General features: G+C 35.7%; 1 protein-coding gene and 1 long non-coding RNA gene across 17 annotated transcripts in view; one reads left to right on the forward strand and one right to left on the reverse strand.

The window, feature by feature from the left end:
* MYCBP2 (MYC binding protein 2) overlaps positions 1–15,302 on the forward strand; it is a 282,822-nt gene that overhangs the window by 239,203 nt on the left and 28,317 nt on the right. For 14 of the 16 annotated variants that reach the window (XM_023186011.3, XM_026446684.2, XM_026446688.2 and 11 more), the window contains 7 exons: positions 167–316; positions 4,553–4,713; positions 5,756–5,912; positions 6,100–6,324; positions 9,201–9,266; positions 10,689–10,928; positions 11,227–11,325. In XM_023186011.3, coding sequence (XP_023041779.2) covers positions 167–316; positions 4,553–4,713; positions 5,756–5,912; positions 6,100–6,324; positions 9,201–9,266; positions 10,689–10,928; positions 11,227–11,325 — 1,098 coding nt within the window. The remainder of the gene's footprint in view (positions 1–166; positions 317–4,552; positions 4,714–5,755; positions 5,913–6,099; positions 6,325–9,200; positions 9,267–10,688; positions 10,929–11,226; positions 11,326–15,302) is intronic. The other 2 variants (XM_026446703.2, XM_026446686.2) reach the window with 1 other exon arrangement.
* On the reverse strand, positions 22–12,573 carry LOC111522225. Its single transcript, XR_002725202.3, has 4 exons — positions 12,503–12,573; positions 11,143–11,260; positions 4,633–4,734; positions 22–248 (listed from the first exon to the last, which is right to left on the reverse strand). It is a non-coding gene; the product is annotated as an uncharacterized LOC111522225 (long non-coding RNA).

Raw genomic sequence — 15,302 nt, forward strand, 5'->3', positions numbered from 1 at the left:
TAAAAAGTAAAACAAATAGTAAAACTATAAGGTATTACTTTTTTTAATTAAAAAAGATTTTCTAGTATCTTTCTTTGAAGCCTTAATCCATGGAGGTACTTTATTTCTGAGTACTTTTTAATTCATGTATTTTATTCTTGAACTCATTTAACCGTCATTTCTTCAGGCTTTCAACTGGCTTCTGTGTAATGTCATCCAAACCACTTCTCTCCATGATATTCTGTGGCATTTTGTGGCATCACTGACTCCTGCACCAGTGGAACCAGAGGAAGAAGAGGATGAAGAAAATAAAACAAACAAAGAAAGTTCAGAACAAGTAAATGAGATTTTTATTTATTTTGATTGTGCATATTTTTGTAGAAACTGGTAGTATACCTTCAAATAGTCCCAATAATTTGCACAAAATCATTCGCAGATCCTACTTGAGCAAAAAGAATATTTTAGTGCTATGGGCAAAGTATTAACAATGAGACCTGGATTTTATAGAAGGCAGCCTATATAATGGACAGAGCATTGAACTAGGGCACTAGGAGCCTGAGTTCAGCCTCATTTCTACCCTGTTGTAGTTGTACGACTTGTAGGCCTTGGTTTCCGTGTCTGTAAAATGAAAGAGTAATCTAGGTGGCATTTATCGTATTCCCAGCCACTCTGAAATTATGTGAATGGCATTTTAGGATAATTTCCAAGGATATCAAGCAGCATTATCATAGTCAAATTCTTGAAACTCACAAGGAAACAAGATACCATGAGCAAGAACTAGCAAAAACAGTAGGCAGCAGAAATAGACCCTCAACAGTGGTTGTAATTATTTGTGTAAATGTAGAATAATGTGTTAATATGCTTAAAGAAATAAAAGAGAAACTTTAAAATATAAGAAATTGTAAGAAGGAATATAATGATGAATTTGATGAAGAACTAAAGAAAATGTAAATATTAATCTAAGTATAATTGATATTTTAAAGAATTAGTTTTGAGATTTTATAGCATGTCAGTGAAAAAATTGGTTAAATATAAGAGAATGACAGATTTGATAAAGAACAAAAGAAAATATGTAAAAATTAAGTATAATTGATATTTTTTTAAAAAATCAGTTTTGACATTTTATAGCATGTCAGCAAAGAAATTGGTTAAATGTAAGAGACCTGCAGAAATTATCTAGACTTCAACACAGAAAAAGTAAATAAAAAATACAAGTTGCTAAGAGCAATGAAGGGCAAAATGATGTGTTACCTACTTGGAGTTTCAGAAGGAGAAGACTGAATGGAAGAGAGACAGTATTTAAGAGTTAATATTTGAGAATTTCCCAGAATTGATTACAGATAACAACCCATTTCAAGAAGCCCAGTAAACCCCAAGCAGAATAAATACAAATCATGGTGGGCAAATTATAGTGAATTACCTGAACACCAAAAACAAAGAAAGAGATCTTTTAAGCAGCCGCAGGAAAAAATATTAGCTTTCAAAAGAGGGACAGTGAGAATAATTGCTTAATTTTCGGTAGCAACATTACAAGTTTGTTTGTTTAAATACTGAGTTTGTTTAAAAGGCTGTCAGTTGGCTTTTTTCAACATGCTGAAAGAAAATGCTTGTTAACCCAGTTGAGGGGTCTTTGAAGAACAAGACCAAAGACATTTCCAGAATAAAAACTGAAAGAAATGGCCAGGAAGTGTCAATGAAGAGAAAAGAAAGGGTAAATATGAGGGTATATCTTAAAAAACATTGCCTATGTAAAAAATAATGATATGTCATGGTGATCTACAAAATTATAAAAGATCAATCCTGGATATGTATCTACCTAATACTGTAACCTTAAAAATAATAACAATTGACAGACTACAAGAAAGAATAGGACAGTCTGCAGTTACACTGTGAGATTATCATATACCTAGGTGTAACAGCTATCTGTTCCTGCATAACCAACCCAAAACTCACCGGACTAAAACAGTTGTTTATTTGCTCACAGTCTGTGGGTTGGCAGTTGCAGCAAGGCTCCACTGAGAGGAATGGCTCTTTCCTGTTTTGGTTACATAGTGTGCTTCAAGTGGTACCCCCGAGCTCTTTTATCCTCCAGGATGCTGGCCTAGGTTTGTTCAAATGCCAGAAGCATTCAAGAAAGAGAGCACAGAAGCTGCAAAGCCAAAATGGCCAAGACTAAACTCAAAAACCATGCTTCTGCCACCTTCCGTTAGCGGGTATAATTCACAAGGCCGGTCAAATTCAAAGACTAAGAAATAAACTCCACCTGTTGATGGGAAGAGTGACAGAGAATTTGTGGCGGTTTTGTGTGTAGTACCATAACACTCTTTTTAGTACTGGATAGGTCAGGCAGAGAAAAAGAATCAAAAAGTACACAGATTTGAGTGATTGACAGTCTTGATAGAATATACAAAACATTGCATATAGTTGTTTACATTCTTTTCATGTACACACAAATGTCTATGGAAATTGACTGTTTACTGGACATATGAAACAAGTTTCAACAAACTTTAAATAATTGGTTTTCTTCCTACCATGTCCTCAGTCTTTATTGCTAGTATATAAGAATTAGATAACAAAACAATAACAAAAATATTGAAATGATGGAAATTAAGAAACGCTTCCAGATGAGTTGCATCAAAGAAGAATTATAACAGAAAATATTTTAAATGGAATGGCAATAATAGTACATCTCAAAACTTGTTGTTTGGCAGAGTTCTAGTTATAGTTATGATGGAACAGCCAGTGTCAGGATTAGTTCTTATAGTAAACAACAAAAAGCTGGGCAAAATATTTAAAACAATTGTTCATAGGCTCTGAGCAGTGACCAGTACAGGGCTATAATCCTTGAGAGAAGAAAAGTGCATGAAGTGAGCCCCACAATCGGGAAAAGAGCCCAGCAGAGTATGTCGGTTGTGTTGGCAGAGATCAAAGTTTAGGGCTGTGACTTTGGGATGTGGGAAGCACAGCACCAGTGGTATAGAGCTGCAGAAAGGGAGTCTAAAATTTTTGCATAAAAATATCCCTGCGGTCCTGGCCACTCTTAGACTAGGCATGCAATTTCTCTGGAAGACCTAGCAGAGGAAATGAATCGTAAACTGAGAACTGAACAGATTCTTAGCTTCAGAACTGGCTTCTGAAGTTTTAGCCCAACCAGAGGTGGGGTGTATGAATACTCCTGGCATGCACCTGAAACCCCAGAAAGATCATGCCCAAGGAATACACACCATGCCTTAGGAGTAAGGGCAGTGCCTAAAATCAAGGGCAAAACTGAAATAAACCCAGTCTAACAAAGTCAAATGCCAGGTCTTGATGGAATCTAGATGGCCTGCTATCTCCCTGTAAGAACAAAACTACATTCTTTAGAAGAAGATAATGTAAACCAGAACTTCTGTATCAGTAATCAATAGATACACAAAGAAGGAGGTAAAAAGCAACCATCTTTTAATTAGTTCAGTGACATAGTTTAAAAAGTTTGATGGGCTTACATTGGTAGCAAGATGGAAGAACAAACATTCTTTGCTGTGGAGTAGCAGCTTCTTAAAGAATGGTTTGGTAAGATCTATCAAAATTCACATTAAAAATCATTCAGTAATTCCGCTTTCATGAAGTTCTCCTTATATATGCATGTGTGAAAAGACAAATATACAAGTTGATTCTTTGCAGAATGTTACATAAAAACAAAAGATTGGAAACAGCCTAAATGGCTGTTCTGAAATGGACTGAAATCAGAATCCTATGCAGTAGGATAATATATGTTACATACATATCTAATAAGTAATAATCTCAAAGATAAATTATTGTTAAAAGAGCACAGATCAGTTTGTTTAGAGTGCTGCCATTTGTATAAATGAACAATGTTTATTTATAGACAGTCCAAGAAACTGGTAATAGAAATTGCCAGTGGGAGGGCACCTAGGTGGCTAGGCTTTAAAGACAGAGAGATTTTTTATGGTATTTTTTTATACCTCTTGAATATTTTATTATTATGTATGTTACCTACTCAAAATGATAAAAAGTTATTCCATAGTGAATATTATTAATGGAGCCATCTGAGGGTTTGAATGAGAAATGAAATTCAACACCTGCTTCTCTTTCCTAGCTGTGGTCCATCTGCCCAGCACTTTTTTTTCTAATTCACATAAAAATGCTATATGAGTTAGTGGCCACCCCAACTTTCAAACATATGTTATTTTTTATACATAAACATACACACAAAACATACCTACATATATGTATGCGTATATATACATACACGTATATGTATATGCACACACACTACACATACACTTGCATACACATATGGATTCACCCTACAGGTAGATTTGTGAGTACACTAGAATCGATACATTTATTCATTTGCATGCTGATTTTACTTGTGACTAAACTTACAGCTTTTTTCCCTAAAATAATACAAACATAATTAGTTAAAATTACTGTATGTTCTCGGTACAATTTGGTTTTGTTGTTTATATTTGTGTTACACGACCAATTTTTAAGTATACATAAGAGTCTTTTGTGAAGAAGATTCCTTCCAGCACACACACTGATAAGCTTGTTTCAATTTCTGCCTTAGGAGAAAGATACAAGAGTATGTGAACATCCACTCTCGGACATAGTGATAGCCGGGGAAGCTGCTCATCCTTTACCACACACCTTTCACCGCTTGCTGCAGACCATCTCAGACCTTATGATGTCTCTCCCCAGTGGCAGTTCATTACAGCAGATGGCCCTGAGGTAATTTTGTGTCCACATATCCTAGGTACACTGGACAAGAGATTTTATGGAATATTCAAAGTATGAAATGCTTCCAAAAAAAGCTCTTTAAATAGTAAGATAGAATCCCTACATTATATAGGTGGTGCCTCCGTCCTTACAGTCATAATTTTTAGAATGGTCCTTCCTCTTAGTTAACACTTGTTTGCCCTTCTGTAAAATGTGGCTAATGTACTTCTTAGTGCCCTAAATTATCACTGTAACAATCTCCCTCACTTTCCCCACTCTCCTACCTCAAATTACTTAAATGTTCTAAAAAGAGAGAGGGAAAGTGAAATCTCAAAAGCAAAAACCAAAATAGAGTTTTGACTTGAAAAGAATCTTAGGAAAAACAGAGCCTGTTTATATGCTGTGAATCCTGAAAGCACCTTAAGGAGCATCACAGATGCTCAACAGATTCCAATTTCAATTTGAAATGTGTTGAGAGTTTAGCATTGCTTTTACATTGTGAACCTTGTTACTAGATTCACATACTGGACTCACACTGATAAATAAATTCTCCTAATTAATGTGTGCAAGAAATAGATTGATGGAATGATTGGGCTTCCCATGTTTCTAATGATAAGACCAGTGGAAGAGGGATTTCTCTTTGTCCTCCTCACAAGATTTTTGAAATACAAGATACATTATACCCTGATGAATTAGTATGGCATTGTAAGATTCATGAATTTGAGGGGTCGTGACAGTTGGTGTAACACTTGTTTACACAACAGATTCATTACCCTTTTTACTTCTGTAGCCTTGATCTTCATCTGTCTAATTTTTTTATATTTAAAATGGGTCAACTTTCCTTAGAACTTACCTTGTTCCAAAGAAGTTACCTTTATTTCTCAAAAACAAAAATAAGAGGAATGATTTTCTTCCCTGAATTTTTAAAATTTCTATATTTTACTAGAACATTAAAATTTCTTGAGCTATTAGCTACAGAGTACTCATCTAAGAGTTCCTTAGATATTCCTGGAAAATAATTGTTTCATATATTGCTTATATATCACCTTTTTAGGTGCTGGAGTCTCAAATTCAAGCAGTCTGATCACCAGTTCCTTCATCAGAGCAACGTCTTTCATCACATTAACAATATTTTGTCAAAATCAGATGATGGTGATAGTGAAGAGAGTTTTAGCATCAGTATACAATCTGGCTTTGAAGCTATGAGTCAGGTCAGTCATTTCACAGTTATTATCCTGGTTGTCTTGTTACTTAATAATACATCAAAGGAGAAACTGTAAGTTATTTATAGTCAATTTGATCCTGTCTTCCATTATGTTTTATCCTATATCTGTTTGTTTTATCATCATGGAAGATTTGCTTTTAAGTATCATAAGTACTTGTATTTGTTTCTCATAGGAATTATGCATAGTAATGTGCTTAAAGGACTTAACCAGCATTGTTGACATAAAAACTTCAAGCCGACCTGCCATGATTGGCAGCTTGACAGACGGCTCCACAGAAACCTTTTGGGAATCAGGAGATGAAGATAAAAACAAAACTAAGAACATCACCATCAACTGTGTAAAAGGAATCAATGCCCGCTATGTGTCCGTTCACGTGGACAATTCTCGAGATCTTGGGGTAAGAAAGCAAACGTGATTTACGACTCTTTATCTCTTTTCAGACCTTTAGTATTCATACACTCTCATTTCTGAAGTTAGCAACAAGCTTTATCATCTGGAATTTTACCAACCAAACATCATTGCTATAATCCCCAAATCTTAAGTCTAAAAACAAATTAATATGATTGGGAGCACTGTGGAATTCCATTTCTGAAAAGAGATCTGATCACAAATATACCATGGCTACAGCTAAGCAAAATGAAAGTCTGCTCTACAATTTTCTGCTCTCATGCCCTTGGGTTAAGATTTTCCTGTGACCTGCAAGTCCTCCCCTTAAACTCTGCTGAGCAGTTCTCCCGAGGTCTCTCAAACTCAGCAGAGAAATTCTAAGTAACTCCTCTAAAAAATTATTCTTCCCCTCTGCTGGGTTCTTTTTTGTATTACTCTGGTGGCACCTAATAATCATCTTTGACCTATAGTGTAATGAGCTTTTTTTTTTTTTTTTTTTTTTGAGATGGAGTCTCCCTCTGTCACCCAGGCTGGAGTGCAGTGGCACAATCTCAGCTCACTGCAACCTCCGCCTCCAGGTTCACGCGATTCTCCTGCTTCAGCCTCCTGAGTAGCTGGGATTACAGGCACACACCACCATGCTTGGCTAATTTTTATATTTTGTTTGTTTTGAGACGGAGTCTGGCTCTGTCGCCCAGGCTGGAGTGCGGTGGCACGATCTCGGCTCACTGCAAGCTCTGCCTTCCATGCTCACATCATTCTCCTGCCTCAGCCTCCCAAGTAGCTGGGACTACAGGCGCCCACTACCATGCCTAGCTAATTTTTTGTATTTTTAGTAGAGACGGGGTTTCACCATGTTAGCCAGGAGGGTCTTGATCTCCTGATCTCGTGATCCACCTACCTCGGCCTCCCAAAGTGCTGGGATTACAGGCGTGAGCCACCACGCCCGGCCTAATTTTTGTATTTTTAGTAGAGACAGGGTTTCACCATGTTGTCCAGGCTGGTCTCGAACCCCTGGCCTCAAGTGATCTGCCCACCTCGGCCTCCCAAAGTACTAGGATTACAGGTGTGAACCACTGCACCCAGTCTATCTTTAAGTGTCTATTTCTTTGCCACAGTCCTCATGAAATAAAAAATAAGTTTCAGACTGTCCCAAATAATCATAATTTATATTCTCTTTAGCCTAGTTCATCCACATGTTTCAACTGAGTTAAATATTCTTTTATAAAAGGCACTAAACAAGAAAAAAGAGTCCTATTTACTTGAGTGTTAACAACCAAGAAAGAAATAGCACTAACTGCCAGACTGCCTTTCTTCCACCTCATTTAGAATTTTTTTCCTCAGAATGAATGTGGCTTGCTAGCAGATACAGTATTAATGGCTCCCTTGAACCATTGCCTAGCTCCTTCTGTGTCATTTGCATATTTCCTTTCTCAGGAAGAGCCACAGTGGTAGGATTGGGTCTCAGATAACCTGGATGCAGGCCAGTCTGCAATCAGAGCAACCTCCAACTCCTGTACATCAGCGCAGGTTCTATTCCTTCCCTGGTATTGAATAAGTAAAAGAGGCTTAGCTAATATAATATGAGCTATTTCCTCCTCAGACCCAAGAATTTCACCTGGAAAGTCAAGTGTAACAAAGTAAAACATTTTTGCGGCTAGAACTCAGTGTTCAGTGCAAAGCTATCTTTGGCTCATGGTACATTTTAAGCCAGGACATACTCTCCCTCAGAATAATGATTGCAATCAATTTAACATTTCTGTCTTTTCTAAGAGGAAATAATCATAACAGTATTCATTTTCAAAATCCCCAGCATGTAAGCTGACATCTACTTTCCTTTTAAGAGACTTCCTCTGTGTTATAGGTTGAGCATTCCAAATCTGAAAATCCAAAATGCTACAGAATCTGAAACTTTTCGAACACAGATGTGACACTTAAAGGAAATGCATATTGGAGCATTTCTGGTTTTAGATATTCAGATTTGGGATGCCCAGCCCGTAAGTATAATGCAAATACAGTATTTCAAAATCCTAAAAAAAAAAACCCTAATCCAAAACACTTCTAGTCCCAAATATTTATAATAAAGGATACTCAACCTGTATTTAAGTTTTCCTTGAGTTATATACCTCCGTGTTCCCCAGCCTGCCTACCACAGAGCCTTGTACACAGCGTTTGTTGATTTGAATTTGAATTGTATCAGCCTACAGCACTCATATTACACAACTCTCCAAGGAATTAATGTTAATCTATTTCTTGATGTGCTTTGCATAAAACTTATTCAGCCTTAAGATGTTTGGCACTAGTATGAACATGTATTGACCTTGTACTGTTTGACATTTATTTTGTGTATTAATGTTGCCTTCCCTAGTTTGGCAAGTATCTTGGGGGATAAAACCTCCTCTTGTATATCCTATTTCAAAACTGTAAGGAAGTCTGGGTACATTGTGACACTCATGCATATTTGTTCTTCCCTCTTTATACTTCCAAAAGTAATGAGAATATAGCAACAAGAGTGACATAAGTGACAAGCAGATTTGTTGAAAGGCTTCATGAGAATGGAATCTGAATATTTACTTTGAACGAGGAGAGGGAATGTCAAGCTATGAGAGAGCACATGGAGAGAGGCTGAAATGTGCAATTTAAGATGGAGTTTGTGAGAAAAGACTAAAGTTGTAGGAACCATGGTTAGTTGGAGGGGTGGGGTGGGGTCAATCAGGAAGGATCATAAGAGACCGGCAGAAGATGTGGTATTGATGTGGTATTGGCAGGTCATGAGAAACCATTGTAAGTTCTGAAGCAGGAATATAGCATAATAACTCTGTGTGTGTGTGTGTGTGTGTGTATAATTGTATATATGAATATACCATTGTGAATTGTCTATTTCAGAATAAAGTTACCTCAATGACCTTCTTAACTGGCAAAGCAGTAGAAGATTTGTGCAGAATAAAGCAGGTAATTAAAATTCTGTCATAAATGTTCTGCTACCTAGAGAGAAATTTCTTCTTCTCAGCCTTCACTACTAAATTCCACCTTTGGCACACAACCAAAGTATTACAGGGAATGATCTATTTACAGAACACTAAATTGACAAGTGGTCCATACGTAGGAATAGTAGCCACCATCCCTGTGCTAGACATCTCACCTATTGTCCTAAATGTTCCCCAGTCATGAGCAATTATATTGTACCTACAGTCTGCCATACCCCACTCCCCAACAAAGACTTAAGGTATCTTAAAATTTATCACAGATCCCATTCACACTTAAATCCTTAACTCACCTATACTTTAGTTAAAACAGGTTATTGTCCTTCTGGCCTGAAAAATCTGTCTGTTATAACACTTATAACAATGCAGCTATATCCAAGTTGCAAGTCAGTTTAAACCAACTCTAGAAACAAGTTTTATCTAGGCATGTGTCTGAGACTGTGCTCAAGCTCCCTTACTTGTGTTAGTGAAACGTTGTCACAATTGTTCCTCGCTGGCTACTTTATCTCACAAAAAGTTGGCCAATTGCTTGCTTGCTTGCTTGTTTTCAAATCACATTGAAGGAATGAATTAAGATTTTGGACTAAACATATAATAAATGTTTAAATTGTTAAAGAATTTGGGAAAATAATCCTATTCAATGAGATTGTGTTTGTTTATACTTAATACCCCTTTTAGAAAGTTGACATTATTAATTAAAATAATATCAACTTAATGTCTATGTAAATCACATAGAAATCCCCAGGTCATTTCTTGGTTATTAAATGCCATAAGAACAGTTTTTATTTTATGAAGGGAATAGTGTCAAAAACTCTTTCACAGTATATTAACATTTAATCCTTGAAAAAAAAAAAAGTCATATTCTCAATGGAAATTAGTGAAATAAGGAATCACAAGTGTGAAGTTATATATTATATAATTTTTGTTCAAAAGTAAAACATATTAAGTAACTGCACATTAAAAGTCCTGTATCTTTAAATGGTTCTTTAATGTGAGGATGCACAAAAAAAGAACCCTTTTCTGATCTTGTAATGTTTCTGCTTACAGACAATACAGGTAAAGCACAGTCATATAAATTATTTGTAATTATTTCACTCATATAACTTTGCTTGGAAGCCATATGGTAGTCAGGCCTGGATTTTAATTCTCAATTCCGCCTTTTACTGAAAATCCCTTAACCTGTGTTAACCTTAGTTTCTTCATCTGTATATAGCTACTATAAATAATATCACTTATCTTCATCAGGTTGAAATAAAATAATCAGTGTGAAATAACCTTTACTCTGTACACTTCTTTGTGATTTGAGCTTGCTGATATCAATGCTAAGTCTAGCACAGTGATAAAAGTGATCCAGCTGAAGCAGGTTCCTGCCTCTTTTCTGCTCAACCAGGTTGATCTGGATTCCAGGCACATTGGCTGGGTAACAAGTGAACTTCCAGGAGGAGATAATCACATCATCAAAATTGAATTAAAAGGCCCAGAAAATACACTCAGAGTTCGACAAGTCAAAGTCCTCGGCTGGAAAGATGGTGAAAGCACAAAAATAGCTGGCCAAATTTCAGCCAGTGTGGCCCAGCAGAGGAACTGTGAAGCTGAGACTCTGCGAGTATTCAGACTGATTACGTCTCAAGTGAGTGTCCTTACAACATATTCTAGCACGGGCTAATTGATGTAATATATTTTAAGAGTGGAACAAAATGTCTTGTGAAACTTGTTATAGAAAATTCCGGCTACAAATGTTGCCCATTTTTTCTTTTCATAGCCCTGAACACCTGAGTTTCATGCTGCATTTGTAATTAAGAAAAGTAGTGGTGTAAATTAGCAACAGTAGTATATTATAAAACCTGTGGAAACAGCTGATGAGTCCTCTGGCTATTATAGTGTTAATGCCTGTCATTAATTCCTTTTCACATGCATATCTTCATCAGGTATTTGGAAAGCTCATCTCTGGAGATGCTGAACCTACACCAGAGCAAGAGGAAAAAGCGCTATTGTCATCACCTGAAGGAGAAGAAAAAGTATACAATGTATTTATTTGTATTCTAAAGATATTTATTTCCCTTTTTTATTCTTTTTTTCAGTGAAATAATTCATGTATTGTTGTATATTTTGATGGATATGTAATAATAATTTCATGCAGTTCGTATTTTTTCTTAGAAGATGAAGGAACTATCTAAAAGAAATTCATTATTCATGTATAATCTAGCTAGTATTTTAAGTAACGGCAAATTTGCTCTATGCCTTGGGTTTTTGTGTTCATTTGTTAGCATTTGTAAAATTAACTTAATCATTTCTGTGCTATACCCCATCAATTATCTTCTCCCTCCTCCATTGTCCCTGTCCTTCACAGTTCAGCTCAAAAGTACTGTCTTCTTCATGAACTTTTTTATGATTTATCTTCTTCTTGAAACTTGTTTATGATTTCCCCAAACAAAAGCAGTTTTCTCTCTGCTGAAGTTCATAATTGTATGTGTCTCTTCTTCATTTTTCTCTTACGTTTATCTGCATGGATGCTTTACCTCTTCTACTGAACCATAGCTTCTTAAAGACCAAGTCCATGCCTAATTTGTCTTGTATCCATCATGGTATAATCACACACATGTTCAGTAAATTGTTATTAGAATAACTACTCTTTATTACTACTCTTGAAATTTCTTCTAAAAATAAAGTTGCTTTACCTTTTCGGTCCTCACTAAAACACTATACCTAAGACTTTTGTACCTTATCCATTTCCAAAAAGAGAAGTCAATTCTGACTAGTCTCAATATTCTAGTGTCTTTAAATGCTGCAAATAATCACCTTGGCAGCCCTTTGAAAGATAAATTTCAAGGATTTCCCTTGTCTCATCCTGTGTTTCCTAATACAGTAGTAGCTAAATCATTGCCCTATTTTTGTTTGAGGTCTGAAAAAATAAGATTTCTTAAATGCTGGTAACTTCTTTCAGCATCTTTTGGAAATCGCATTTGAATGACTACAAGACTGTGTAACTACCCATTAAATCAATTGAATTTTAGCAAATGTCAACTCTGTACTAAACAATTGTGAGAATGGCAAGCCCTCAAAAAGCCTGCATTCTGTTCTTGGTTATGAACCCTCTGCATTCCCCTCACCCCCCAAAAAGAAATCAACAAAGATGCTACATAGTATATAAGCAAGTTATTAAATTTGCGAAAAAATTGCAAATGACATAGGCTTTCAGAGTACCTTGAGATCATTGTGCCTTGGAGTGATCAGAGAAGGTTTCTTAGGGGATGTTGGACTTGAGTTAGATCTGAAAGAGAATGAAGGGATTCGAATGAGATTAGTAGAGAGAATGGGAGCAAGGACTGATCGGAAAGACTCGCCTAACAGTAGGAGAGTGTACGCTGAGGAGGTAAGGCTGAGTAGGAAAGGTTATACTGTCACTTGGGTGCCCATGAAATAACATGATTTTTAAGATAATCTTTTTTTAAGTTAGATTATTAAAGCATAATTTACATACAGAAATTCCTCATGTTAAACTGTATCATTCAATGAATTTTTACTCGTGTACACTAATGAAATCATTATCACAATCGAGTTTGTTTTGTTTTGTTTTACTTGAGACAGGGTCTCTCTCTGTGACCCAGGATGGAGTGCAGTGGTGTGATCATGGCTCACTGCAACCTTAACCTCCCAGGCTCAATGGATCCTCCTGCCTCAGCCTCCCAAGTGGCTGAAATTACAGGTGCACGTCACCGTGCCCAGCTGATTTTAATATATTTGTAGAGACATGGTTTTGCCATGTTGCCCAGGCTGGTCTCAAGCTCCTGGGCTCAAGCAGCCTGCCAGCATTGGCCTCCCAAAGTGCTGAGATCACAGATATGAGCCACCATGCCCAGCCCACAACCAAGCTTTAAAACACATCACTCCCCAAATTTCTCTCATGTTCCTCGCAGGCAATCCCCCAACCTCACACTTAGAACCTAGCAACTACCGAACTATATTCTGTCAATGGTATGTTGCCTTTTCCTGGATATTATATAAATGGAACCACACAGAATTTAGCCTTTTTGTCTTGTTTCTTTTCACTGTAGTGTAATGCTTTTGAGATTTATCCATGTTGTAGCATGTATCCATGGTTCATTCTTTTGGTTGCTGAGGAGTTTTCCATTATATGAATTTGCCATAATTTGTTTACCCTTTCATTTTTTGATGGATATTTGGGTTGTTTCTGCTCTCTGGCTACTATTAGTAAAGCTGCTGTGAACACTTACATACAGATCTTTGCAGGTCTTTTACCAATTATGTGTTTTCAAATATTTTCTCCTAGTCTGTGGCTTATCTTTCAGAGAGCAAAAGTTTTCAATTTTGATAAAGTCCAGTTTTTCTGGGTTTTTTGATTCATGATTTTTGTGTGTGGTCTAGAACCCAAGGTCACACAGATATTCTCTTCTTTTCCTTTAGAAATGTTATAGTTTTAGTTATTTTGTTTAGAACTGTATACATTTTAATTTTTATGAACCCTCTGCATTCCCTATGAACCCTCTGTGCAGGAATTTAGGTTTATCTTTTGCATATAGATGTTCAATTGTTCTACTACGATTCATTGAGAAGACTATCATTTATCGATAGTGAATTTACCATAAATGCGTAGATCTGTTTCTGGACACTATTTTGTTCCATTGATCCATCAAACTGTCTTAATTACTATAGCTTTATAAAAAGTCTTGATATCAGGTTCTAACTTTGTTCTTTATCTAAGTTATTTTGGCTACTCTAGATCTCTTGCATTTCCATATAAAGCTTAGAATCAGCTCTTCCGTTTCTTTAAAAAAGAAAAAAAGCATGGAATTTTGACTGGAATTAACACCAAATTGATAATTTAGGGAGAATCGCCATGTCAATAATATTGAGTCTTCGTATCTGTGAACATGATACATATCAGGATTTTTTTTACCTCTTTTTAAAGTTTCTCTCAGCAGTGTTTTGTAATTCAGTGTACATATCTTGTACATATTTTATTAAATTTATTCCTGAACATTTAACGTTTGTAAAGCTATCATAAATGGTATTTTTATTTCACTTTCCAATTGTTCATTTCTAATATATAAAAATAGAATTGACTTTTGTATATTAGATTTCTACCCTGTGATCTTAAATTTACTTACTAATTTCAGAAACTTTTTATAGACTCTTTGGGGTTTCCTCAGATAATCCTGTAGTCTTCAATAAATTTGAGTTTTTTCCTTTCTAAACTCTATGACTTAAATTTCTTTTCTTATATTACTGTGTTATTGCTTTGATTAAGCCCTTAAGCGCCATGTTGAATAGAAGTAGTGAGAACAGATAGCTCTGACTTGCTCTGGATCTTGAGAGTATAAACCATTCGTTATTAAATGTGATGTGAACTATAGATTTTTGGGGGGGGTAAATGTTTTTAATAAGATTGAAGAATGTTTTCTTCTATTCCTAGTTTGCTGAGAATTTCTATCACAATGGATTTTTTTTTTTAAGAGACCTGATCTTACTCTGTCACCCAGACAAGAGCACAGTGGTACCTTTATATGTTTCTCTTTCTCGATTTCTTTTATTCAGTAAGATAATCCATATATTGCTATGTATTTTAGTCAACATGTGATATTAGCTTATATACAGTTCATTTTCCTTAAATGAACAAAAAAACTAGGTGATGGTAGCTACATGACATAGTGCTTCTTTTAGAGGTAATAAGAATGCCGTAATATTGACTGATGATAGTTGCACATATCTGAATGTACTAAAAACCATTGAATTGTATGTTTTAAATAGGTGAATAGCATGGTATGTGAACTATATCTCAAAGATTTTTTAAAAAGCAAAAATAAATGATGAAAGAAGTAAACAAGAGTCAGATGAAAGAACTATCTAAAAGATTCATATATAATCTAGCTAGTACTTAAGTAGCAAAATAAATGCTCTATTCTAAAAATTCACTTTCTTTAATAGATAACAGGACTGTTTCAGTCATCTGTTTCTTTTTGGGTAAGCTTTAGTACTGACATTC

Source organism: Piliocolobus tephrosceles, chromosome X (assembly GCF_002776525.5).
Source record: "Piliocolobus tephrosceles isolate RC106 chromosome X, ASM277652v3, whole genome shotgun sequence".
In the NCBI taxonomy this organism is placed as follows: Eukaryota; Metazoa; Chordata; class Mammalia; order Primates; family Cercopithecidae; genus Piliocolobus; species Piliocolobus tephrosceles.